This window comes from Oncorhynchus keta, unplaced genomic scaffold, assembly GCF_023373465.1.
Source record: "Oncorhynchus keta strain PuntledgeMale-10-30-2019 unplaced genomic scaffold, Oket_V2 Un_contig_3860_pilon_pilon, whole genome shotgun sequence".
Taxonomy (NCBI): Eukaryota; Metazoa; Chordata; class Actinopteri; order Salmoniformes; family Salmonidae; genus Oncorhynchus; species Oncorhynchus keta.
Window position 1 is genome coordinate 294179 of NW_026287470.1, and position 27655 is coordinate 321833.

General features: G+C 46.2%; 1 protein-coding gene across 14 annotated transcripts; it reads left to right on the forward strand.

The window, feature by feature from the left end:
• The first annotated feature begins 55 nt into the window (after positions 1-55).
• LOC118382736 (prostaglandin D2 receptor 2-like) lies at positions 56-26843 on the forward strand. 14 transcript variants are annotated; one of them, XM_052508773.1, is made up of 6 exons: positions 56-233; positions 270-698; positions 20608-20834; positions 21744-21856; positions 23527-23675; positions 25584-26843. In XM_052508773.1, the coding sequence occupies exons 3-6, from the start codon at positions 20656-20658 to the stop codon at positions 26511-26513; spliced, it is 1371 nt and encodes a 456-aa protein (XP_052364733.1). In that variant the 5' UTR covers positions 56-233; positions 270-698; positions 20608-20655; the 3' UTR covers positions 26514-26843. The 14 variants fall into 14 exon arrangements, with proteins under 14 accessions (XP_052364733.1, XP_052364732.1, XP_052364731.1 ...); XM_052508772.1 differs by having other exon boundaries at positions 288-698; XM_052508771.1 differs by having other exon boundaries at positions 306-698.
• The last annotated feature ends 812 nt before the right edge of the window (positions 26844-27655 follow it).

Consider the following 27655-nt stretch of genomic DNA (forward strand, 5'->3'; position numbering starts at 1 on the left):
CCCCTCCTTCCCTCTCACGCTCCACCCCTTATGGTGATCAGCCCTGAGAAGAGGAGTAGAAAGAGACAGAGGAGTAGAAAAAGACAGAGGAGTAGAAAGAGACAGAGGAGTAGAAAGAGACAGAGGAGTAGAAAGAGACAGAGGAGTAGAAAGAGACAGAGGAGTAGACAGAGACAGAGGAGTAGAAAGAGACAGAGGAGTAGAAAGAGACAGAGGAGTAGAAAGAGACAGAGGTGTAGAAAGAGACAGAGGAGTAGAAAGAGACAGAGGAGTAGACAGAGACAGAGGAGTAGAAAGAGACAGAGGAGTAGAAAGAGACAGAGGAGTAGAAAGAGACAGAGGAGTAGAAAGAGACAGAGGAGTAGAAAGAGACAGAGGAGTAGACAGAGACAGAGGAGTAGAAAGAGACAGAGGAGTAGAAAGAGACAGAGGAGTAGAAAGAGACAGAGGAGTAGAAAGAGACAGAGGAGTAGACAGAGACGGAGGAGTATACAGAGACAGAGGAGTAGAAAGAGACAGAGGAGTAGAAAGAGACAGAGGAGTAGACAGAGACAGAGCAGGAACCATAGATGTCTGTGACAGAGCGAGCAGGATCACCATGCACTGAGGAGGGGGACGACTTTAATCAAGTCACCTGAATACTGGAATGACTGAAAGAACACAACACTCCAACAACTGAGAATACTACAGTTCACTTGGTGAGTGTAACCAGAGCTAATTCACCATCAGTAGCTACAGGTACAGAGAGATAGTCTCAGTATCAACAGTAGTTAGTATGACTACACTAGTTATTATTCCAGGTGTCAGTATCAACAGTAGTTAGTATGACTACACTAGTTATTATTCCAGGTATCAGTATCAACAGTAGTTAGTATGACTACACTAGTTATTATTCCAGGTATCAGTATCAACAGTAGTTAGTATGACTACACTAGTTATTATTCCAGGTGTCAGTATCAACAGTAGTTAGTATGACTACACTAGTTATTATTCCAGGTATCAGTATCAACAGTAGTTAGTATGACTACACTAGTTATTATTCCAGGTATCAGTATCAACAGTAGTTAGTATGACTACACTAGTTATTATTCCAGGTGTCAGTATCAACAGTAGTTAGTATGACTACACTAGTTATTATTCCAGGTATCAGTATCAACAGTAGTTAGTATGACTACACTAGTTATTATTCCAGGTATCAGTATCAACAGTAGTTAGTATGACTACACTAGTTATTATTCCAGGTGTCAGTATCAACAGTAGTTAGTATGACTACACTAGTTATTATTCCAGGTGTCAGTATCAACAGTAGTTAGTATGACTACACTAGTTATTATTCCAGGTGTCAGTATCAACAGTAGTTAGTATGACTACACTAGTTATTATTCCAGGTATCAGTATCAACAGTAGTTAGTTGCCAGAGAGCAGTGTTATGGCTAGCAGTGTTAAGGTGTTGTTAATAAGCAACTTTTAATCTGAATTGTACCACTTCCATTCTACCTATTTAGAACAACATATAAACAAACTGTAGATATCGAAAACACAAAGATGTAATATCAATCTGGTAGCATTTCCACCCTGGTCCGTTAGACACCCAGCTGCTCTTCTATAAACTGGTTGATGAACTACTGATGACGGAATATAACTCTATTGTAATGAGAACCATGATGTTAAGTAATAACTGTTACATGATGCAATAATATCTGCCACTCAGCAGATGCTTTTATCCAAGGCGTACGTGTGGGTGGCCATGGGAATCAAACTCACAATCCTGCCCCTCAGCAGGTGCTTTTATCCAAGGCGTACGTGTGGGTGGCCATGGGAATCAAACTCACAATCCTGCCACTGTAAACTCACTACACCATGTACAGTGCTGTGTTCTGTCATCTGAACTTCATTGCCAGGCCGTGTACATTTTTCAGTAGCTTGGTGGCAGTTAACATAGTAAATTAAAATCTAGTTAGTGTTTTCAGTAGTTTATTGCTTTATGGGAGAAGTAGGCAAGAATTTATTTTCAGACCTGGAAAATTCTCACTCGAATCATAGTTTTTTTTTGTTAAATAGGCTAAATTACACGTTCTGTTAACAGAGGACCTCAAAGGGTTCTGTTCTTGCAGTTTGTATAGTATGACATTACATATTTACATATGATCATCTTTCACTGAGTATTTAGGACGGAGCTAACTACTTTTTCAGTGTAACTTTATTTAAGGAAACTATACTGAACAAAAATATAAACGCAACATGTAAAGTGTTGGTTTCATGTTTCATGAGCTGAAATAAAAGATACCAGAAATGTTCCAAGCGAACGAAAAAGCTTACGTCCCTGTTAGTGAGCATATCTCCTTTATCAAGATCATCCATCCACCTGACAGGTGTGGCATATTAAGAAGCTGATTCAACAGCATGAGCATTACACAGGTTCAACTTTGGTGCATTGGAAGACAGCAGCATACCACCCTGCCTCCCACTGTTGGCTTTCTTCTGAAGCTAAGCAGGGTTGGTCCTGGTTGCAGCATACCACCCTGCCTCCCACTGTTGGCTTTCTTCTGAAGCTAAGCAGGGTTGGTCCTGGTTGCAGCATACCACCCTGCCTCCCACTGTTGGCTTTCTTCTGAAGCTAAGCAGGGTTGGTCCTGGTTGCAGCATACCACCCTGCCTCCCACTGTTGGCTTTCTTCTGAAGCTAAGCAGGGTTGGTCCTGGTTGCAGCATACCACCCTGCCTCCCACTGTTGGCTTTCCTCTGAAGCTAAGCAGGGTTGGTCCTGGTTGCAGCATACCACCCTGCATCCCACTGTTGGCTTTCCTCTGAAGCTAAGCAGGGTTGGTCCTGGTTGCAGCATACCACCCTGCCTCCCACTGTTGGCTTTCCTCTGAAGCTAAGCAGGGTTGGTCCTGGTTGCAGCATACCACCCTGCATCCCACTGTTGGCTTTCCTCTGAAGCTAAGCAGGGTTGGTCCTGGTTGCAGCATACCACCCTGCCTCCCACTGTTGGCTTTCCTCTGAAGCTAAGCAGGGTTGGTCCTGGTCGGTCCCTGGATGGGAGACCAGATGCTGCTGGAAGTGGTGTTGGGGGTCTGGTAGGAGCCACCCTTTCCCCTGTTCTAAAATGAATATTCCAATGCCCTGGGACATTGCAGGGTGCTGTCTTTTGAATGGGACTTTAAACAGGTGTCATGACTCTCTGTGGTCACTAAAGATCCTATGGCACTTATTGTAAGAGTCGGGGTGTTAACCCTGGTGTCCTGGCTAAATTCCCAATGTGGCCCTCATGCTGTCACCTTATCACCCCCATCCCTCTCCCCTGTAACTATTCCCCAGGTTTTTGCTGTAAATGAGAATATGTTCTCAGTCAATTTACCTGGTAAAAAGTGGCTTATGGTAGATAAATGAACATTCAATTCCCTGGCAACAATGTTGTTTTAGAGAATTTGGGAGTACGTCCAACCGACCTCATAACCACAGACCACGTGTAACCATGCCAGGCTAGGACCTCCACATCCGGCTTCGTCACCTGCTGGAATGTCTGAGACCAGCCACCCGGATAGCTGATGAAACAGAAGTATTTATGTCTTTCATAAAGCCCTTTTGTGGGGAGAAACTCATTCTGGTTGGCTGGGTCTGGCTCCCCTGCCCAGTCATGAACTCTATAGATTAGGGCTTATGAATTTATTTAAATTGGCTGGTTTCCTTATATGAACTGCAACTCATTAAAATTGTTATAATTGTTTCATGTTGCATTTATATTTTGTTCAGTATACATTTTTCTTAAGGGTAGCTTCCAGTGTGAATAAATTGGTAGCTTGGTAAAACTATACTTTCAGAATAGCTTCTCCAACACTGCTGCCAGGTTAGGAGAAGTGTGGATGATGGGATGTTACTCCCGAGTGGTGATGTCATGTTGTTGCCGAGTGGTGATGTCATGTTGTTCCAGAGTGGTGATGTCATATTGTTCCAGAGTGGTGATGTGATGTTGTTCCAGAGTGGTGATGTCATGTTGTTCCAGAGTGGTGATGTCATGTTGTTCCAGAGTGGTGATGTCATGTTGTTCCAGAGTGGTGATGTCATGTTGTTCCAGAGTGGTGATGTTGTTCCAGAGTGGTGATGTCATGTTGTTCCAGAGTGGTGATGTCATGTTGTTCCAGAGTGGTGATGTGATGTTGTTCCAGAGTGGTGATGTCATGTTGTTCCAGAGTGGTGATGTCATATTGTTCCAGAGTGGTGATGGGTAGTTGTTCCAGAGTGGTGATGTTGTTCCAGAGTGGTGATGTCATGTTGTTCCAGAGTGGTGATGTCATGTTGTTCTTTAAGGAATACCTAGGATAGGATAAAGTAATCCTTCTCACCCCCCCCGTAAAAGATTTAGATGCACTATTGTAAAGTGGCTGTTCCACTGGATGTCATAAGGTGAATGCACCAATTTGTGAGTCGCTCTGGATAAGAGCGTCTGCTAAATGACTTAAATGTAATGATGTAAATGTTCCATAGTGGTGATGTCATGTTGTTCCAGAGTGGTGATGTCATGTTGTTCCATAGTGGTGATGTCATGTTGTTCCAGAGTGGTGATGTCATGTTGTTCCAGAGTGGTGATGTCATGTTGTTCCAGAGTGGTGATGTCATGTTGTTCCAGAGTGGTGATGTCATGTTGTTCCATAGTGGTGATGTCATGTTGTTCCAGAGTGGTGATGTCATGTTGTTCCATAGTGGTGATGTCATGTTGTTCCAGAGTGGTGATGTCATGTTGTTCCAGAGTGGTGATGTCATGTTGTTGTTGTTCCAGAGTGGTGATGTCATGTTGTTCCAGAGTGGTGATGTCATGTTGTTCCAGAGTGGTGATGTCATGTTGTTCCATAGTGGTGATGTCATGTTGTTCCAGAGTGGTGATGTCATGTTGTTCCATAGTGGTGATGTCATGTTGTTCCAGAGTGGTGATGTCATGTTGTTCCAGAGTGGTGATGTTGTTCCAGAGTGGTGATGTAATGTTGTTCCAGAGTGGTGACGTCATGTTTTTCCAGAGTGGTGATGTCATGTTGTTCCAGAGTGGTGATGTCATGTTGTTCCAGAGTGGTGATGTCATGTTATTCCAGAGTGGTGATGTCATGTTGTTCCAGAGTGGTGATGTCATGTTGTTGTTGTTCCAGAGTAGTGATGTCATGTTGTTCCAGAGTGGTGATGTCATGTTGTTCTAGAGTGGTGATGGGATGTTGTTCCAGAGTGGTGATGGGATGTTGTTCCAGAGTGGTGATGTCATGTTGTTCCAGAGTGGTGATGTCATGTTGTTCCAGAGTGGTGATGTCATGTTGTTCCAGAGTGGTGATGTCATGTTGTTCCAGAGTGGTGATGTCATGTTGTTCCAGTTTGGTGATGTCATATTGTCCCAGAGTGGTGATGTTGTTCCAGAGTGGGGATGTCATGTTGTTGTTGTTCCAGAGTGGTGATGTCATGTTGTTCCAGAGTGGTGATGTCATGTTGTTCCAGAGTGGGGATGTCATGTTGTTGTTGTTCCAGAGTGGTGATGTCATGTTGTTCCAGAGTGGTGATGGGATGTTGTTCCAGAGTGGTGATGTCATGTTGTTCCAGAGTGGTGATGTCATGTTGTTGTTGTTCCAGAGTGGTGATGTCATGTTGTTCCAGAGTGGTGATGTCATGTTGTTCCAGAGTGGTGATGTCATGTTGTTGTTGTTCCAGAGTGGTGATGTCATGCTGTTGTTGTTCCAGAGTGGTGATGTCATGTTGTTCCAGAGTGGTGATGTCATGTTGTTGTTGTTCCAGAGTGGTGATGTCATGCTGCTGCAGAGTGGGTGGATTTATTTAAGTCAACTAACCAGGATGTCTAGCTGTTCATGTACAGGCATGGCATACTAACATGTATTTATTCTGGGTTCTTTATACCACAATTTGACAGGAGTGTGTGTGTCTGTGGGGGGGGGGTCTAAATATGCTGACATCTAACCTGTAACCGCGTGCGGCACCCCCCCATTCCATCCCCACCTCACCCCAAATGAAATAAACGTGCCATGACACAGTTCTACTGTTGTTATGTTGATTTCATAGTCTGATTAAAACATTAAATGGCATCTTTAAACCACTGGCTTTCACCCCCTGACTCTGTCTTTGGCATGCCTGAGTGTTTTGAACACGCCCTGTCTGTCAGAATTGCACAAGTGCTCAGTCATACCAAGACCTGGTCTAGTATGCAGCTAGGAGATATACTACAGAAACAAGTTCTGACATGTTGTTGCCACAGGAGGGAAAACCAAATGTTTTGACAGAGATCAGATCATCCACTGATATTCTACTCCTAATGAAGTGCATGAGGAGGATATAGAGACAGGAAGTGGTGCTTCAACAGTAGTAGGAGGCTATATATAGTAGAGGGGTGGGATTCATATTCACACACTCATGTTTTCTCTACTTCTACATCATCAGAGTTAACAGAGACCTAACAGCCGGGGAGAGTTAACAGCACGTTTCATTTGCAGTGGGCATTACTGGTAGTCCTCAAAGATGGAATGACTTTACCGTTTGAGATTGGTTGACATTTTCATCACGTTTTCTCATCAAAGGAGATACAAAACACCCACAGTCAGATGGATGATCTGATCTCTGTAAAAACAGACCTTTTTAAGGTGTTTTTGAAAATATTTGGTTTTCCCCACTGTGACAACATGTCAAAACATGTCACACACTCCTTCCCTGCTTCCTCGGTAGCCAACAGTAAGAAGTCACGTCATAGAGAGAGATACAGAGTAAGAAAAAGACTCACCTTTTACTGTCAAACTACAGTTAATTTCTTTGTCTGAGTAGATCTTTTTACAGTTTGCATATTTCATGTTTCAGGTTATTATATGATTGACATATTCAGGTTACTTGGTACAGTTGCAGACAGTTAGATGGGTCATGAGTTACATATTCAGGTTACTTGGTACAGTTGCAGACAGTTAGATGGGTCATGAGTTACATATTCAGGTTACTTGGTACAGTTGCAGACAGTTAGATGGGTCATGAGTTACATATTCAGGTTACTTGGTACAGTTGCAGACAGTTAGATGGGTCATGAGTTACATATTCAGGTTACCTGGTACAGTTGCAGACAGTTAGATGGGTCATGAGTTACATATTCAGGTTACTTGGTACAGTTGCAGACAGTTAGATGGGTCATGAGTTACATATTCAGGTTACTTGGTACAGTTGCAGACAGTTAGATGGGTCATGAGTTACATATTCAGGTTACTTGGTACAGTTGCAGACAGTTAGATGGGTCATGGACACTCAAGGTCATGGACATTTTTACATTGTACAAAGGCAGTGTTTCTCAATCCTGGTCCCGGGGACCAAAAGAGGTGCGCACCTCTGCCTCCGTCCCACCACACACCCAACCTCCATGAAAGGCTTTATGATTAGTAGAATAGAGAGTATGAGATGTGTATATATAATCGATTTTGTCTCATATACTTTGAGACAAATCGATTATATTTGCACATCTCATACTCTCTATTCTACTAATCATCATGTTTTCAAAGACAGAATAAAACAAATGTTTTGACAGAGATCAGATCACTGACTGTGGGTGTTTTGTTTTTACTTTGATGAGAAAACATGATGAAAATTTCAACCAATCTCAAACAGTAGAGTCATTTCATCTTTGAGGACTGACAGTAATGCCCACTGCAAATGAAACATGTGCTGTTAACTCTCCCCAGATGTTAGGTCTCTGTTAACTCTCCCCAGCTGTTAGGTCTCTGTTAACCCTCCCCAGCTGTTAGGTCTCTGTTAACTCTCCCCAGCTGTTAGGTCTCTGTTAACCCTCCCCAGCTGTTAGGTCTCTGTTAACTCTCCCCAGCTGTTAGGTCTCTGTTAACTCTCCCCAGCTGTTAGGTCTCTGTTAACTCTCCCCAGCTGTTAGGTCTCTGTTAACTCTCCCCAGCTGTTAGGTCTCTGTTAATTCTCCCCGGCTGTTAGGTCTCTGTTAACTCTCCCCGGCTGTTAGGTCTCTGTTAATTCTCCCTGGCTGTTAGGTCTCTGTTAATTCTCCCCAGCTGTTAGGTCTCTGTTAACTCTCCCCAGCTGTTAGGTCTCTGTTAACTCTCCCCAGCTGTTAGGTCTCTGTTAATTCTCCCCAGCTGTTAGGTCTCTGTTAACTCTCCCCAGCTGTTAGGTCTCTGTTAACTCTCCCCAGCTGTCAGGTCTCTGTTAACCCTCCCCAGGCTGTTAGGTCTCTGTTAACTCTCCCCAGCTGTTAGGTCTCTCCCCAGCTGTTAGGTCTCTGTTAACCCTCCCCAGCTGTTAGGTCTCTGTTAACTCTCCCCAGCTGTTAGGTCTCTGTTAACTCTCCCCAGCTGTTAGGTCTCTGTTAACTCTCCCCAGCTGTTAGGTCTCTGTTAACTCTCCCCAGCTGTTAGGTCTCTGTTAATTCTCCCCGGCTGTTAGGTCTCTGTTAACTCTCCCCAGCTGTTAGGTCTCTGTTAACTCTCCCCAGCTGTTAGGTCTCTGTTAACTCTCCCCAGCTGTTAGGTCTCTGTTAACTCTCCCCAGCTGTTAGGTCTCTGTTAACTCTCCCCAGCTGTTAGGTCTCTGTTAACTCTCCCCAGCTGTTAGGTCTCTGTTAATTCTCCCCAGCTGTTAGGTCTCTGTTAACTCTCCCCAGCTGTTAGGTCTCTGTTAACTCTCCCCAGCTGTTAGGTCTCTGTTAACTCTCCCCGGCTGTTAGGTCTCTGTTAACCCTCCCCAGCTGTTAGGTCTCTGTTAACTCTCCCCGGCTGTTAGGTCTCTGTTAACTCTCCCCAGCTGTTAGGTCTCTGTTAATTCTCCCCAGCTGTTAGGTCTCTGTTAACTCTCCCCAGCTGTTAGGTCTCTGTTAACTCTCCCCGGCTGTTAGGTCTCTGTTAACTCTCCCCAGCTGTTAGGTCTCTGTTAACTCTCCCCAGCTGTTAGGTCTCTGTTAACTCTCCCCGGCTGTTAGGTCTCTGTTAATTCTCCCCGGCTGTTAGGTCTCTGTTAACTCTCCCCAGCTGTTAGGTCTCTGTTAACTCTCCCCAGCTGTTAGGTCTCTGTTAACTCTCCCCAGCTGTTAGGTCTCTGTTAACTCTCCCCAGCTGTTAGGTCTCTGTTAACTCTCCCCAGCTGTTAGGTCTCTGTTAATTCTCCCCAGCTGTTAGGTCTCTGTTAACTCTCCCCAGCTGTTAGGTCTCTGTTAACTCTCCCCAGCTGTTAGGTCTCTGTTAACTCTCCCCAGCTGTTAGGTCTCTGTTAACTCTCCCCAGCTGTTAGGTCTCTGTTAACTCTCCCCAGCTGTTAGGTCTCTGTTAACTCTCCCCGGCTGTTAGGTCTCTGTTAACTCTCCCCAGCTGTTAGGTCTCTAACTTAAGGTCTCTGTTAACTCTCCCCAGCTGTTAGGTCTCTGTTAACTCTCCCCAGCTGTTAGGTCTCTGTTAACTCTCCCCAGCTGTTAGGTCTCTGTTAACTCTCCCCAGCTGTTAGGTCTCTGTTAACTCTCCCCAGCTGTTAGGTCTCTGTTAACTCTCCCCAGCTGTTAGGTCTCTGTTAACTCTCCCCAGCTGTTACATCTCTGTTAACTCTCCCCAGCTGTTAGGTCTCTGTTAACTCTCCCCAGCTGTTAGGTCTCTGTTAACTCTCCCCAGCTGTTAGGTCTCTGTTAACTCTCCCCAGCTGTTAGGTCTCTGTTAACTCTCCCCAGCTGTTACATCTCTGTTAACTCTCCCCAGCTGTTAGGTCTCTGTTAACCCTCCCCAGCTGTTAGGTCTCTGTTAACCCTCCCCAGCTGTTAGGTCTCTGTTAACTCTCCCCAGCTGTCAGGTCTCTGTTAACCCTCCCCAGCTGTTAGGTCTCTGTTAACTCTCCCCAGCTGTTAGGTCTCTGTTAACCCTCCCCAGCTGTTAGGTCTCTGTTAACTCTCCCCAGCTGTTAGGTCTCTGTTAACTCTCCCCAGCTGTTAGGTCTCTGTTAACTCTCCCCAGCTGTTAGGTCTCTGTTAACTCTCCCCAGCTGTTAGGTCTCTGTTAACTCTCCCCAGCTGTTAGGTCTCTGTTAACTCTCCCCAGCTGTTAGGTCTCTGTTAACTCTCCCCAGCTGTCAGGTCTCTGTTAACTCTCCCCAGCTGTTAGGTCTCTGTTAACCCTCCCCAGCTGTTAGGTCTCTGTTAACTCTCCCCGGCTGTTAGGTCTCTGTTAACTCTCCCCGGCTGTTAGGTCTCTGTTAACTCTCCCCGGCTGTTAGGTCTCTGTTAACCCTCCCCAGCTGTTAGGTCTCTGTTAACTCTCCCCAGCTGTTAGGTCTCTGTTAACTCTCCCCGGCTGTTAGGTCTCTGTTAACCCTCCCCAGCTGTTAGGTCTCTGTTAACTCTCCCCAGCTGTTAGGTCTCTGTTAACTCTCCCCAGCTGTTAGGTCTCTGTTAATTCTCCCCAGCTGTTAGGTCTCTGTTAACTCTCCCCGGCTGTTAGGTCTCTGTTAACTCTCCCCGGCTGTTAGGTCTCTGTTAACTCTCCCCAGCTGTTAGGTCTCTGTTAACTCTCCCTGGCTGTTAGGTCTCTGTTAACTCTCCCCGGCTGTTAGGTCTCTGTTAATTCTCCCCGGCTGTTAGGTCTCTGTTAACTCTCCCCAGCTGTTAGGTCTCTGTTAACTCTCCCCAGCTGTTAGGTCTCTGTTAACTCTCCCCAGCTGTTAGGTCTCTGTTAACTCTCCCCAGCTGTTAGGTCTCTGTTAACTCTCCCCAGCTGTTACATCTCTGTTAACTCTCCCCGGCTGTTAGGTCTCTGTTAACTCTCCCCAGCTGTTAGGTCTCTGTTAACTCTCCCCAGCTGTTAGGTCTCTGTTAACTCTCCCCAGCTGTTAGGTCTCTGTTAACTCTCCCCAGCTGTTAGGTCTCTGTTAACTCTCCCCAGCTGTTAGGTCTCTGTTAACTCTCCCCAGCTGTTACATCTCTGTTAATTCTCCCCAGCTGTTAGGTCTCTGTTAACTCTCCCTGGCTGTCAGGTCTCTGTTAACTCTCCCCAGCTGTTAGGTCTCTGTTAACTCTCCCCAGCTGTTAGGTCTCTGTTAACTCTCCCCAGCTGTTAGGTCTCTGTTAACTCTCCCCAGCTGTTAGGTCTCTGTTAACTCTCCCCAGGTGTTAGGTCTCTGTTAACTCTCCCCGGCTGTTAGGTCTCTGTTAACCCTCCCCAGCTGTTAGGTCTCTGTTAACTCTCCCCAGCTGTTAGGTCTCTGTTAACTCTCCCCAGCTGTTAGGTCTCTGTTAACTCTCCCCAGCTGTTAGGTCTCTGTTAACTCTCCCCAGCTGTTAGGTCTCTGTTAACTCTCCCCAGCTGTTAGGTCTCTGTTAACTCTCCCCAGCTGTTAGGTCTCTGTTAACTCTCCCCAGCTGTTAGGTCTCTGTTAACTCTCCCCAGCTGTTAGGTCTCTGTTAACTCTCCCCAGCTGTTAGGTCTCTGTTAACTCTCCCCAGCTGTTAGGTCTCTGTTAACTCTCCCCAGCTGTTAGGTCTCTGTTAACTCTCCCCAGCTGTTAGGTCTCTGTTAACTCTCCCCAGCTGTTAGGTCTCTGTTAACTCTCCCCAGCTGTTAGGTCTCTGTTAACTCTCCCCAGCTGTTACATCTCTGTTAACTCTCCCCAGCTGTTAGGTCTCTGTTAACTCTCCCCAGCTGTTAGGTCTCTGTTAACTCTCCCCAGCTGTTAGGTCTCTGTTAACTCTCCCCAGCTGTTAGGTCTCTGTTAACTCTCCCCAGCTGTTAGGTCTCTGTTAACTCTCCCCAGCTGTTACATCTCTGTTAACTCTCCCCAGCTGTTAGGTCTCTGTTAACTCTCCCCAGCTGTTAGGTCTCTGTTAACCTTCCCCAGCTGTTAGGTCTCTGTTAACTCTCCCCAGATGTTAGGTCTCTGTTAACCCTCCCCAGCTGTTAGGTCTCTGTTAACTCTCCCCAGCTGTTAGGTCTCTGTTAACTCTCCCCAGCTGTTAGGTCTCTGTTAACTCTCCCCAGCTGTCAGGTCTCTGTTAACCCTCCCCAGCTGTTAGGTCTCTGTTAACCCTCCCCAGCTGTCAGGTCTCTGTTAATTCTCCCCAGCTGTTAGGTCTCTGTTAACCTTCCCCAGCTGTTAGGTCTCTGTTAACTCTCCCCAGCTGTCAGGTCTCTGTTAACCCTCCCCAGCTGTTAGGTCTCTGTTAACTCTCCCCAGCTGTTAGGTCTCTGTTAACCCTCCCCAGCTGTTAGGTCTCTGTTAACTCTCCCCAGCTGTTAGGTCTCTGTTAACTCTCCCCAGCTTTTAGGTCTCTGTTAACTCTCCCCAGCTGTTAGGTCTCTGTTAACTGTCCCCAGCTGTTAGGTCTCTGTTAACTCTCCCCAGCTGTTAGGTCTCTGTTAACTCTCCCCAGCTGTTAGGTCTCTGTTAACTCTCCCCAGCTGTTAGGTCTCTGTTAACTCTCCCCAGCTGTTAGGTCTCTGTTAACTCTCCCCAGCTGTTAGGTCTCTGTTAACTCTCCCCAGCTGTTAGGTCTCTGTTAACTCTCCCCAGCTGTTAGGTCTCTGTTAACTCTCCCCAGCTGTCAGGTCTCTGTTAACCCTCCCCAGCTGTTAGGTCTCTGTTAACCCTCCCCAGCTGTCAGGTCTCTGTTAATTCTCCCCAGCTGTTAGGTCTCTGTTAACCTTCCCCAGCTGTTAGGTCTCTGTTAACTCTCCCCAGCTGTCAGGTCTCTGTTAACTCTCCCCAGCTGTTAGGTCTCTGTTAACTCTCCCCAGCTGTTAGGTCTCTGTTAACCCTCCCCAGCTGTTAGGTCTCTGTTAACTCTCCCCAGCTGTTAGGTCTCTGTTAACTCTCCCCAGCTGTTAGGTCTCTGTTAACTCTCCCCAGCTGTTAGGTCTCTGTTAACTCTCCCCAGCTGTTAGGTCTCTGTTAACTCTCCCCAGCTGTTAGGTCTCTGTTAACTCTCCCCAGCTGTTAGGTCTCTGTTAACTCTCCCCAGCTGTTAGGTCTCTGTTAACTCTCCCCAGCTGTTAGGTCTCTGTTAACTCTCCCCAGCTGTTAGGTCTCTGTTAACTCTCCCCAGCTGTTAGGTCTCTGTTAACTCTCCCCAGCTGTTAGGTCTCTGTTAACTCTCCCCAGCTGTTAGGTCTCTGTTAACTCTCCCCAGCTGTTAGGTCTCTGTTAACTCTCCCCAGCTGTTAGGTCTCTGTTAACTCTCCCCAGCTGTTAGGTCTCTGTTAACTCTCCCCAGCTGTTAGGTCTCTGTTAACTCTCCCCAGCTGTTAGGTCTCTGTTAAGGTCTCTCCCCAGCTGTTAGGTCTCTGTTAACTCTCCCCAGCTGTTAGGTCTCTGTTAACTCTCCCCAGCTGTTAGGTCTCTGTTAACCCTCCCCAGCTGTTAGGTCTCTGTTAACCCTCCCCAGCTGTTAGGTCTCTGTTAACTCTCCCCAGCTGTTCAGGTCTCTGTTAACCCTCCCCAGCTGTTAGGTCTCTGTTAACTCTCCCCAGCTGTTAGGTCTCTGTTAACTCTCCCCAGCTGTTAGGTCTCTGTTAACTCTCCCCAGCTGTTAGGTCTCTGTTAACTCTCCCCAGCTGTTAGGTCTCTGTTAACTCTCCCCAGCTGTTAGGTCTCTGTTAACTCTCCCCAGCTGTTAGGTCTCTGTTAACTCTCCCCAGCTGTTAGGTCTCTGTTAACTCTCCCCAGCTGTTAGGTCTCTGTTAACTCTCCCCAGCTGTTAGGTCTCTGTTAACCCTCCCCCTGTTAGGCTCCCCAGCTGTTAGGTCTCTGTTAACTCTCCCCAGCTGTTAGGTCTCTGTTAACTCTCCCCAGCTGTTAGGTCTCTGTTAACTCTCCCCAGCTGTTAGGTCTCTGTTAACCTCCCCAGCTGTTAGGTCTCTGTTAACTCTCCCCAGCTGTTAGGTCTCTGTTAAGGTCTCTGTTAACTCTCCCCAGCTGTTAGGTCTCTGTTAACCCTCCCCAGCTGTTAGGTCTCTGTTAACTCTCCCCAGCTGTTAGGTCTCTGTTAATTCTCCCCAGCTGTTAGGTCTCTGTTAATTCTCCCCAGCTGTTAGGTCTCTGTTAACTCTCCCCGGCTGTTAGGTCTCTGTTAACTCTCCCCAGCTGTTAGGTCTCTGTTAACTCTCCCCAGCTGTTAGGTCTCTGTTAACTCTCCCCAGCTGTTAGGTCTCTGTTAACTCTCCCCAGCTGTTAGGTCTCTGTTAATTCTCCCCAGCTGTTAGGTCTCTGTTAACTCTCCCCAGCTGTTAGGTCTCTGTTAACTCTCCCCAGCTGTTAGGTCTCTGTTAACTCTCCCCCCAGCTGTTAGGTCTCTGTTAACTCTCCCCAGCTGTTAGGTCTCTGTTAACTCTCCCCAGCTGTTAGGTCTCTGTTAACTCTCCCCAGCTGTTAGGTCTCTGTTAACTCTCCCCAGCTGTTAGGTCTCTGTTAACTCTCCCCAGCTGTTAGGTCTCTGTTAACTCTCCCCAGCTGTTAGGTCTCTGTTAACTCTCCCCAGCTGTTAGGTCTCTGTTAACTCTCCCCAGCTGTTAGGTCTCTGTTAACTCTCCCCAGCTGTTACATCTCTGTTAATTCTCCCCAGCTGTTAGGTCTCTGTTAACTCTCCCTGGCTGTCAGGTCTCTGTTAACTCTCCCCAGCTGTTAGGTCTCTGTTAACTCTCCCCAGCTGTTAGGTCTCTGTTAACTCTCCCCAGCTGTTAGGTCTCTGTTAACTCTCCCCAGCTGTTAGGTCTCTGTTAACTCTCCCCAGCTGTTAGGTCTCTGTTAACTCTCCCCAGCTGTTAGGTCTCTGTTAACCCTCCCCAGCTGTTAGGTCTCTGTTAACTCTCCCCAGCTGTTAGGTCTCTGTTAACTCTCCCCAGCTGTTAGGTCTCTGTTAACTCTCCCCGGCTGTTAGGTCTCTGTTAACTCTCCCCAGCTGTTAGGTCTCTGTTAACTCTCCCCAGCTGTTAGGTCTCTGTTAACTCTCCCCAGCTGTTAGGTCTCTGTTAACTCTCCCCAGCTGTTAGGTCTCTGTTAACTCTCCCCAGCTGTTAGGTCTCTGTTAACTCTCCCCAGCTGTTAGGTCTCTGTTAACTCTCCCCAGCTGTTAGGTCTCTGTCTTAACTCTCCCCAGCTGTTAGGTCTCTGTTAACTCTCCCCAGCTGTTAGGTCTCTGTTAACTCTCCCCAGCTGTTAGGTCTCTGTTAACTCTCCCCAGCTGTTAGGTCTCTGTTAACTCTCCCCAGCTGTTACATCTCTGTTAACTCTCCCCAGCTGTTAGGTCTCTGTTAACTCTCCCCAGCTGTTAGGTCTCTGTTAACTCTCCCCAGCTGTTAGGTCTCTGTTAACTCTCCCCAGCTGTTAGGTCTCTGTTAACTCTCCCCAGCTGTTACATCTCTGTTAACTCTCCCCAGCTGTTAGGTCTCTGTTAACCCTCCCCAGCTGTTAGGTCTCTGTTAACCCTCCCCAGCTGTTAGGTCTCTGTTAACTCTCCCCAGCTGTTAGGTCTCTGTTAACCCTCCCCAGCTGTTAGGGTCCCCAGCTGTTAAAGGTCTCTGTTAACTCTCCCCAGCTGTTAGGTCTCTGTTAACTCTCCCCAGCTGTTAGGTCTCTGTTAACTCTCCCCAGCTGTTAGGTCTCTGTTAACTCTCCCCAGCTGTTAGGTCTCTGTTAACTCTCCCCAGCTGTCAGGTCTCTGTTAACCCTCCCCAGCTGTTAGGTCTCTGTTAACCCTCCCCAGCTGTTAGGTCTCTGTTAACTCTCCCCAGCTGTTAGGTCTCTGTTAACTCTCCCCCGGCTGTTAGGTCTCTGTTAACTCTCCCCGGCTGTTAGGTCTCTGTTAACCCTCCCCAGCTGTTAGGTCTCTGTTAACTCTCCCCAGCTGTTAGGTCTCTGTTAACTCTCCCCGGCTGTTAGGTCTCTGTTAACCCTCCCCAGCTGTTAGGTCTCTGTTAACTCTCCCCAGCTTTTAGGTCTCTGTTAACTCTCCCCAGCTGTTAGGTCTCTGTTAATTCTCCCCAGCTGTTAGGTCTCTGTTAACTCTCCCCGGCTGTTAGGTCTCTGTTAACTCTCCCCGGCTGTTAGGTCTCTGTTAACCCTCCCCAGCTGTTAGGTCTCTGTTAACTCTCCCCAGCTGTTAGGTCTCTGTTAACTCTCCCCAGCTGTTAGGTCTCTGTTAATTCTCCCGGCTGTTAGGTCTCTGTTAACTCTCCCCAGCTGTTAGGTCTCTGTTAACTCTCCCCAGCTGTTAGGTCTCTGTTAACTCTCCCCAGCTGTTAGGTCTCTGTTAACTCTCCCCAGCTGTTAGGTCTCTGTTAACTCTCCCCAGCTGTTAGGTCTCTGTTAACTCTCCCCAGCTGTTAGGTCTCTGTTAACTCTCCCCAGCTGTTAGGTCTCTGTTAACTCTCCCCAGCTGTTACATCTCTGTTAATTCTCCCCAGCTGTTAGGTCTCTGTTAACTCTCCCTGGCTGTCAGGTCTCTGTTAACTCTCCCCAGCTGTTAGGTCTCTGTTTAACTCTCCCCAGCTGTTAGGTCTCTGTTAACTCTCCCCAGCTGTTAGGTCTCTGTTAACTCTCCCCAGCTGTTAGGTCTCTGTTAACTCTCCCCGGCTGTTAGGTCTCTGTTAACTCTCCCCGGCTGTTAGGTCTCTGTTAACCCTCCCCAGCTGTTAGGTCTCTGTTAACTCTCCCCAGCTGTTAGGTCTCTGTTAACTCTCCCCAGCTGTTAGGTCTCTGTTAATTCTCCCCGGCTGTTAGGTCTCTGTTAACTCTCCCCAGCTGTTAGGTCTCTGTTAACTCTCCCCAGCTGTTAGGTCTCTGTTAACTCTCCCCAGCTGTTAGGTCTCTGTTAACTCTCCCCAGCTGTTAGGTCTCTGTTAACTCTCCCCAGCTGTTAGGTCTCTGTTAACTCTCCCCAGCTGTTAGGTCTCTGTTAACTCTCCCCAGCTGTTAGGTCTCTGTTAAGGTCTCTGTTAACTCTCCCCAGCTGTTAGGTCTCTGTTAACTCTCCCCAGCTGTTAGGTCTCTGTTAACTCTCCCCAGCTGTTAGGTCTCCCCAGCTGTTAACTCTCCCCAGCTGTTACATCTCTGTTAACTCTCCCCAGCTGTTAGGTCTCTGTTAACTCTCCCCAGCTGTTAGGTCTCTGTTAACTCTCCCCGGCTGTTAGGTCTCTGTTAACTCTCCCCGGCTGTTAGGTCTCTGTTAACTCTCCCCGGCTGTTAGGTCTCTGTTAACCCTCCCCAGCTGTTAGGTCTCTGTTAACTCTCCCCAGCTGTTAGGTCTCTGTTAACTCTCCCCGGCTGTTAGGTCTCTGTTAACCCTCCCCAGCTGTTAGGTCTCTGTTAACTCTCCCCAGCTTTTAGGTCTCTGTTAACTCTCCCCAGCTGTTAGGTCTCTGTTAATTCTCCCCAGCTGTTAGGTCTCTGTTAACTCTCCCCAGCTGTTAGGTCTCTGTTAACTCTCCCCGGCTGTTAGGTCTCTGTTAACCCTCCCCAGCTGTTAGGTCTCTGTTAACTCTCCCCAGCTGTTAGGTCTCTGTTAACTCTCCCCAGCTGTTAGGTCTCTGTTAATTCTCCCCAGCTGTTAGGTCTCTGTTAACTCTCCCCAGCTGTTAGGTCTCTGTTAACTCTCCCCAGCTGTTAGGTCTCTGTTAACTCTCCCCAGCTGTTAGGTCTCTGTTAACTCTCCCCAGCTGTTAGGTCTCTGTTAACTCTCCCCAGCTGTTACATCTCTGTTCTGTTAACTCTCCCCGGCTGTTAGGTCTCTGTTAACTCTCCCCAGCTGTTAGGTCTCTGTTAACTCTCCCCAGCTGTTAGGTCTCTGTTAACTCTCCCCAGCTGTTAGGTCTCTGTTAACTCTCCCCAGCTGTTAGGTCTCTGTTAACTCTCCCCAGCTGTTAGGTCTCTGTTAACTCTCCCCAGCTGTTAGGTCTCTGTTAACTCTCCCCAGCTGTTAGGTCTCTGTTAACCCTCCCCAGCTGTTAGGTCTCTGTTAACCCTCCCCAGCTGTTAGGTCTCTGTTAACTCTCCCCAGCTGTTAGGTCTCTGTTAACCCTCCCCAGCTGTTAGGTCTCTGTTAACTCTCCCCAGCTGTTAGGTCTCTGTTAACTCTCCCCAGCTGTTAGGTCTCTGTTAACTCTCCCCAGCTGTCAGGTCTCTGTTAACCCTCCCCAGCTGTTAGGTCTCTGTTAACCCTCCCCAGCTGTCAGGTCTCTGTTAATTCTCCCCAGCTGTTAGGTCTCTGTTAACCTTCCCCAGCTGTTAGGTCTCTGTTAACTCTCCCCAGCTGTCAGGTCTCTGTTAACCCTCCCCAGCTGTTAGGTCTCTGTTAACTCTCCCCAGCTGTTAGGTCTCTGTTAACCCTCCCCAGCTGTTAGGTCTCTGTTAACTCTCCCCAGCTGTTAGGTCTCTGTTAACTCTCCCCAGCTGTTAGGTCTCTGTTAACTCTCCCCAGCTGTTAGGTCTCTGTTAACTCTCCCCAGCTGTTAGGTCTCTGTTAACTCTCCCCAGCTGTTAGGTCTCTGTTAACTCTCCCCAGCTGTTAGGTCTCTGTTAACTCTCCCCAGCTGTTAGGTCTCTGTTAACTCTCCCCAGCTGATGGGTCTCTGTTAACTCTCCCCAGCTGTTGGGTCTCTGTTAACTCTCCCCAGCTGTTAGGTCTCTGTTAACTCTCCCCAGCTGTTAGGTCTCTGTTAACTCTCCCCAGCTGTTAGGTCTCTGTTAACTCTCCCCAGCTGTTAGGTCTCTGTTAACCCTCCCCAGCTGTTAGGTCTCTGTTAACTCTCCCCAGCTGTTAGGTCTCTGTTAACTCTCCCCAGCTGTTAGGTCTCTGTTAACCCTCCCCAGCTGTTAGGTCTCTGTTAACTCTCCCCAGCTGTTAGGTCTCTGTTAACTCTCCCCAGCTGTCAGGTCTCTGTTAACTCTCCCCAGCTTTTAGGTCTTTGTTAACACACTGCCTGTGTGCTAACCTGCTATCTGTGCTAACCTGCTATCTGTGCTAACCTGCTATCTGTGCTAAACTGCTATGTTAAGTGTCTCTTCCTTAATTGAAGGATTATTTATTGCTGATATGGAACATGAGTTTCATATGTTTCGAAAACCATATTGCAACCAATGATTATGGACGTTTCTATAGTTCAAACCGATAACAGAGCTCACAGCTGACAACCCTTGGGATAAAGCAGAATGCCTCGTTAGTGCCATGGGTTCTCCAGAGCAAAGTGTGATCATGCTCATCTCTGTCTTCTTCTCTGACTATCGGTGTGTCTCTGAGCGTGCGGAAGTGCAGATGAGCATGACTGTGTCTGTCTCACTGACTCACTAAATTAAATCAACTCACTGGTGCAATTACGGAACCATCTCTGTCTTCCAATGAATTCAAATGTTACATTCAATTCCGTTCAAAATCCGTCAAGACAGAAATTCCAATGATTCCAGCAGCAAATCATTTGTAAAAGTGTGGATGTCACCAGTTCTGGTCAGTCAGTATACAGTTGTCCAAAATAAATAATCCCCATGATAAAACCACACATATATTCCAGTAGGACTAAATGTGTCCACATACATATGTACTGTTTGCTCCTAACAGAATTTGGCGAGGAGAAGAGACTGTCTCATACTCCCTAAAGACCTTCGCATGTCAAATTTTAAAAAACGCAGCAATATTACTGTTGTTTGTCCCTCTTGAGCTACCATAGCAACAGCATAACCAGAAATTGCTGGAAACAGCATGGCCAGAAACACTTCCTCAAAATTAATCTAAGCTAAATCAAGAAATCTTTCATTCCTCAACTTTTTTACTGAAACGGTCTTAGTTGCGTAATTTTACATTGAGATAACACTTCATGTTCCCCCACTCCTACTAGGAGTAGTACTGCTGACCAATCACCAAGACTTCAGTTACCTAACCCTAACCCTAACCCTAACCCTAATCCTAACCCTAACCCTAATCCTAACAAAAACAAATGGACGTGCACGAACAGCCGAAGACCAAAACTAACAAAAACGTCACAAAATGTTATCATAATACATGCCCAAACTGTTTAAAATGTAAAGCATATGGTAAGCTTAAGAAACAGCCATCCAAACTTGCAGTAACAGGTGTGAGCAATCAGTTGGCACAGTCATTTCGGTGTTTTTCCCAGTAAGGTTTTGCAAGCAGGATAATGAGGGTTCCAAGGTTTCCAAAACACATGAACAGGAAAAGACTTGGTCCACCCCATCATCAGTGATGACGATCTTAAAGTTGTTAATACTGTAGATGAATGTAATCACAGTTAATGTCATGAGTCAAGAGCACCCTATTTACAGGCCATCAGTGGATCATTTCATGTAATGGAAAAAATATATGCCCAGTAGTGGATTTCTGCCCACTACAGTAATGTATGGTACCTGTCTGTCTGTACATGGAAAAGACTCATGGTTAATGTCACCAGATGTCACAATGACATTACATGTCACTCATTTCCCCCTCCCACCTCTCTCTCTCTCTCTCTCTCTCTCTCTCTCTCTCTCTCTCTCTCTCTCTCTCTCTCTCTCTCTCTCCAGAGCCATAATGTCTAACTCCTCCTCCTCTGTGGTCTGCCCTTTCTACAACAGCATATATACCACCCATTCATCCCTCTCTCTTTCCCTCCAGAGCCAAGACCTCCAACTGTCCTCCACTTCCTCATCACTCTCCTCCAGGATGTTCAACTCCTCCTCCTCTGCGTTCTGTCCTCTCCTCCAGACCATGCTGGACCACTCTCTAAACAACAACACGGGGGTCAACCTGGTGGTGGTGTGGGTCCACGGCCTGGTCTCCTGTCTGGGTATCCTGGAGAACGCTCTGGTCCTCTGGGTGGTCGGCTTCCGCCTGCGCCGCCGGTAGGTTGGCTGGTGGTGTGTGGTTGCTGTGTGTGTGTGGTGGGAGGTTTCTTTGTGTGTGTGGTGGGTGTGGGGGGTTGCTGTGTGTGTGGTGGGGGGTTTCTTTGTGTGTGTGGTGGGTGTGGGGGGGTTGCTGTGTGTGTGTGGTGGGTGTGGGGGGTTGTGGTGGGGGTTACTTTGTGTGTGTGGTGGGTGTGGGGGGTTGCTGTGTGCGTGTGGTGGGGGGTTTAATTGTGTGTGTGGTGGGTGTGGGGTGGTTGCTGTGTGCGTGTGGTGGGGGGTTGCTGTGTGTGTGTGTGTGTGTGTGTGTGTGTGTGTGTGTGTGTGTGTGTGTGTGTGTGTGTGTGTGTGTGTGTGTGTGTGTGTGTGTGGTGGGTGTGGGGGGGGGTTGCTGTGTGCGTGTGCGTGTGTGTTCACAGAAGGGTTTGGCTCAAATCTAAATGAAGGCAGTCAGTTCAGGAAGCGATTTGAATAAACAATGCAGACATGTAAAAACGTTTGAAAGAAAATAACTTCTGCTTTTCACTTTATTGAGAAGTTACTGAAAAGAAATGTCATTATTTTATACTATTGAATTGCAACATGAGTTTATTTCCTGAATTGGTTGCTTTTAATTCTACCCTGGTTCACAGGTTGTGTCAGTGTAGTGTTTTCTGCTTAGACAGTGTGTGTGTCAGGGTAGTGTTTTCTGCTTAGACAGTGTGTGTGTCAGTGTAGTGTTTTCTGCTTAGACAGTATGTGTGTCAGTGTAGTGTTTTCTGCTTAGACAGTGTGTGTGTCAGTGTAGTGTTTTCTGCTTAGACAGTGTGTGTGTCAGTGTAGTGTTTTCTGCTTAGACAGTGTGTGTGGCGTCCGGAGGGACCAGAATAAGTTGGGAATAACGTGAATTCCCTTCTTTTTTCTTCACAGGACCGTGGCCTCTGTCTGGGTTCTCAACTTGGCCCTGTCAGACTTCCTGGCTACGCTGACCCTCCCTCTCTTTACACACTACCTGCACTCCTCACACAGCTGGGAGCTGGGAGGTACGCCCATAGACCATATATCAGTCACCGTTAGCGGAGTTGCCAACAACCAGATGCATCCGGTTTTCCGGGATATAGCTAACTCAACCTAACTTCCTTTCCTGCTCAAATCCAGAGGTGGGAACTCCGCTCAGGCATTTTATTTTATAACCTTTATAACCTTTATAAGTGCTGGGTAGAAGTGAATTCTACTTCTATGTGACGTCCTAACAATAGAGGGTCCCACATAAAATGGCTGACAAATTGTGCCATTCTGATGACTAGGGGCTTTATGACAACAGCCTCTCCATTGTCGTGTCTATAGTTACGCCTACATTGAAATACATGAATAGCAATAGGTAGGAGCTAAACTAGTAAGCCACAGACAGTGTGCATTAAATATATATATGTATACTGTATGTACAAGATATGTATGACATGGGTATTGGTAATCTACACTACATACACAAAAGTATGTGGACACCCTTTCAAATGAGTGGATTTGGCTATTTCAGGCACACCCGTTGCAGACAGGTGTATAAATTCAAGCACACAGCCATGCAGTCTCCATAGACATTTGCAGTAGAATGGCCTTACTGAAGAGCTCAACGTGGCAACGTCATAGGATGCCACCGTTCCAAAAAGTCCACTGCAAGTGCTGTTATTGTGAACTGGAAACGTCTTGGAGCAACAACGGCTCAGCCACAAAGTGGTAGGCCACACAAACTCACGGAACGGGACCGCTGAAGTGTGTAGCGCATAAAAATCGCCTCTGGAAGCCACTTCAGCACAAGAACAGTTCATCAGGAGCTTCATGAAATGTGTTTCCATGGCAGAGCAGCCGCACACAAGCCTAAGATCACCATGCACAATGCCAAGCATCGGTTGGAGTGGAGTAATGCTCGCCGCCATTGGACTCTGAAGCAGTGGAAATGCTTTCACTAGCCTGATGAATCGTGATTCAACATCTGGCAGTCTGACGGGCGAATCTGGGTTTGGCAGATTCAAGGAGAGCACTACCTTCCCCAATGCATAGTGCAATCTTTAAAGTTGTTGTTGGATGAGGAATAACGGTCTGAAGCTGTTTTTCATGGTTCTGGCCCCTTAGTTACAGTGAAGGGAAATCTTAACGCTACAGCATTATATTACTTTCTAGACAATACTGTTCTTCCGACTTTGTGGCAAAAGTTTGGGGAAGGCCCTTGCCTGTATCAGCATGACAATGCCGCCATGAGAGAGGAGGATGTTATAGCAGCAAATAGGGAACCAATGCCCATGATTTTGGAATGAGATGTTTGATGAGCAGGTATCCACATACTGTTGGTCATGTAGTGTATAGAGATATATTAGATTAATAGTGTATGTGTCACATTTTTCATTTGAACCTTTATTTAACTAGGCAAGTCAGTTAACAACAAATCTTATTTACAATGACGGCCTCCACCAGCCAAACCCTCCCTTAACCCGGACAACACAGGGCCAGTTGTGTGGAGCCCGATGGGACTCCTGATCACGGCTGGTTGTGATACAGCCCGTAATCGAACCCAGGTCTGGAGTGACGCCTCTAGCACTGCGATGCAGTGCCTTAGACCGCTGCGCCACTCAGCCCCACATGAGTTACACCATTGTTGTTTACAATACAGCAGCACTGTTTTCCCTTCGGGAACAATAAAGTTGATCCTATCCTCTAGGTCCGCTGTGTACGGCCCAGTCCTCAGTCTTCTTCCTCAACATGTTTGTGTCAGCCTTCCTCCTGTCGGCCATTTCTCTGGACCGCTGTCTCCTGGTGGCGCGGCCCGTCTGGAGTCAGAACCACCGCTCCATCAGCGCCGCCTGGAAGGTTTTACTTTCTGTTCTGTTACGTCATTAGTTCTGTTACGTCACTAGTTCTGTTACGTCATTACTTCTGTTACGTCATTAGTTCTGTTACATCATTAGTTCTGTTGCGTCATTAGTTCTGTTACGTCATTAGTTCTGTTACGTCATTAGTTCTGTTGCGTCATTAGTTCTGTTACGTCATTAGTTCTGTTGCGTCATTAGTTCTGTTACGTCATTAGTTCTGTTACGTCATTAGTTCTGTTACGTCATTAGTTCTGTTACGTCATTAGTTCTGTTACGTCATTAGTTCTGTTGCGTCATTAGTTCTGTTGCGTCATTAGTTCTGTTGCGTCATTAGTTCTGTTACGTCATTAGTTCTGTTACGTCATTAGTTCTGTTACATCATTAGTTCTGTTACGTCACTAGTTCTGTTACGTCATTAGTTCTGTTACGTCATTAGTTCTGTTACGTCCTTAGTTCTGTTACGTCATTAGTTCTGTTACGTCATTAGTTCTGTTACGTCATTAGTTCTGTTACGTCACTAGTTCTGTTACGTCATTAGTTCTGTTACGTCATTAGTTCTGTTACATCATTAGTTCTGTTACGTCATTAGTTCTGTTACGTCATTAGTTCTGTTACGTCATTAGTTCTGTTACGTCATTAGTTCTGTTACGTCATTAGTTCTGTTACGTCATTAGTTCTGTTGTGTCATTAGTTCTGTTACCTCATTAGTTCTGTTGTGTCATTAGTTCTGTTACATCATTAGTTATGTTGTGTCATTAGTTCTGTTACATCATTAGTTCTGTTGTGTCATTAGTTCTGTTGTGTCATTAGTTCTGTTACATCATTAGTTCTGTTGTGTCATTAGTTCTGTTGCGTCATTAGTTCTGTTGCGTCATTAGTTCTGTTACGTCATTAGTTCTGTTGTGTCATTAGTTCTGTTGTGTCATTAGTTCTGTTGTGTCATTAGTTCTGTTACATCATTAGTTCTGTTGTGTCATTAGTTCTGTTACGTCATTAGTTCTGTTACGTCATTAGTTCTGTTACGTCATTAGTTCTGTTACGTCATTAGTTCTGTTGTGTCATTAGTTCTGTTGTGTCATTAGTTCTGTTACATCATTAGTTCTGTTGTGTCATTAGTTCTGTTACGTCATTAGTTCTGTTACGTCATTAGTTCTGTTGTGTCATTAGTTCTGTTGTGTCATTAGTTCTGTTACGTCATTAGTTCTGTTGTGTCATTAGTTCTGTTGTGTCATTAGTTCTGTTACATCATTAGTTCTGTTGTGTCATTAGTTCTGTTACGTCATTAGTTCTGTTGTGTCATTAGTTCTGTTACGTCATTAGTTCTGTTGTGTCATTAGTTCTGTTGTGTCATTAGTTCTGTTGTGTCATTAGTTCTGTTACATCATTAGTTCTGTTGTGTCATTAGTTCTGTTACATCATTAGTTCTGTTACGTCATTAGTTCTGTTACGTCATTAGTTCTGTTGTGTCATTAGTTCTGTTGTGTCATTAGTTCTGTTACATCATTAGTTCTGTTGTGTCATTAGTTCTGTTGTGTCATTAGTTCTGTTACATCATTAGTTCTGTTGTGTCATTAGTTCTGTTGTGTCATTAGTTCTGTTACATCATTAGTTCTGTTACGTCATTAGTTCTGTTACGTCATTAGTTCCGTTATCATTAGTTCTGTTACGTCATTAGTTCTGTTTTGGTATGTTGATGATGTGATTATATAATGTACTATGATGACCTGTGAGTGTTTCCAGTGTCTCTGTGTTTAATCATCAATAGGGTGTTGCCCGTTGTTCTAATATTGTAGACACTTTAATAATAACTATGTCTAAAGTGCATAAGACAGAAGACACGTTTCTGTTAGACATCCATGCACTGGACAATGAAGTCATCTTCTAATCTCCTTTCTCCTCTTCCAAGGTGTGTGCTTTGGGCTGGTTGTGGGCAGCGGCCAACACCTTCCCTTACTTCCTGTTCCGGGCGGTGACGGAGAAGACGGACGGAAGGAAGCTCTGCTACCACCATTTTGGATTGTACTCGTCGCCAGGGATGCTGGAGAGGGACTGTAGGGTACGGCAGGCGGCGACCGCCATGTCCAAGACGCTCCTGGCGTTCCTACTCCCCCTAGTGGTGATTGCAGGGAGCTACGCCCTCTTTGGCATCAGTCTGAGCCAGAGGAGGAAGAGGAGGAAGGACAGCAGTAGTAGACTCACTGGGGCTTTGATTGTTACCAACGTGGAACGTAGAGAGTCAAAACCCAACACAAACACCAAAAGCTCCACCCCCAACCCAAAAGGCTCCACCCCTACCTTCACCTCCGTCAAATTGTCTTCTAGACGGACCGAGCCTGGCCTATCCCGTGGCTTCACCAAAATGGTGACATCAGTCATCGCGACGTTTGCCCTCTGCTGGGCGCCTTATCACGTGTTCTGCCTCATTGAGGTTGCTGCACAGTACTGGCCGACCAAGGTCGTGTTGGTGGAGGTGGGGTTGCCAATAGCGACGACCTTTGCCTTCCTGAACCCGGTGTTAAACCCGGTGCTGTACGCGTTCAGCTGTCCCAACTTCTGCGTCCGGATCAGACAGAGTCTGGGGGCGCTGATGGAGGGACTGGTGGAGGAGGGAGGGATGGGTGGAGTAGGAGAGGGGGGGCTGGGGTTGAGTATCAGGAAGGGGTGGAGGAAGGGAAGGGGGAGCCTGGGAGGGAACTCATTATCGTCACCAAGCTGTCTGGGAACTCCAGGGCCTCCGCATCTCCAGGTAGATCCTCTGCCCTCCTCTGCCTCCATCAACCACAACTTCAAAGCCAGTTGTGGAGACCTGGAGCAGGGAGAGGACCCTCTGAACTGACTATATACTGAGAATGAGAAAATGTTGTTGACATCAACTGAGACAAAAAGAATCACCTCTGTTGTTCTGCTGGCCTCCAGGAGTCCTTCCTGTGCTGTATATTACTACATCCTGTCCTATTGTTTAACTGTTCCTCAATAACTGTCCGTGTTTAACTAGTTGTTTCTCTTTAACTGGAATTCAATTTTTTTGTGACCGTTTATAGAATATTAATATGATAACAAAATGATCTGGCACTTCACAAAGAGTTCATTCTCTGACATCGTTTTGGTGGACATTGTGTGTGTGTTCTTGAAAGCAGTTGTCTATCAATAAAGAAATCTATCAAAATGTGATTATAAATCCCTTTTCACATCAGCAGTTTCACTCTGATTTCTGTATTTATACTGTGTATGACGCTGTTGACTGTGTTGACTGTGTGTCTGTATTCTGTCTGTGTATTGTCTGTTGTCTGTATTTATACTGTGTATGATGCTGTTGACTGTGTTGACTGTGTGTCTGTATTCTGTCTGTGCATTGTCTGTTGCTGGCTGCACCTGGCCACTAAGTCACATTCTGTGTTTGTGTTAATGCTCTTGGCAAATAAAGTGATTGTGATTGTATCACATCCAGAGAGCAGTAGATACATAAAAGTAGGACCTGTCACATCCCAGACCTCTACTTTCAGTTCAAACAGACGACCCTTTCATCACATTTCAGCACCATAGGTTTTGATGCATTAAATGTATGATCCTCTTTAGCTTCTACCTGTTTCATCCTGCAATTGCTTTCTGCTTAACCTCCAGGTAATGTAAAATAATGTAAAGACCTGTTTTGATAAGGTATTGAATTTGGCCTTTACTACTAAAGCCTATGGAAACACATTGAATGATACATTCATTGCGTCAAATCAGAAGGTTTTAATGTGTCTGTCCTTTAACTAGGAGATATAAGAACGCTCAGGAAATACAGGACCAGCCACATGTTTGGACACACCTACCCATTCCAGGGTTTTTATTTATTTTGACTATTTTCTACATTGTAGAATAATAGTGAAGACATGAAAACTATGAAATAACACATATGGAATCAGGTAGTAACCAAAAAAGTGTTAAACAAATCAATATATATTTTATATTTGAGATTCTTCAAAGTAGCCACCG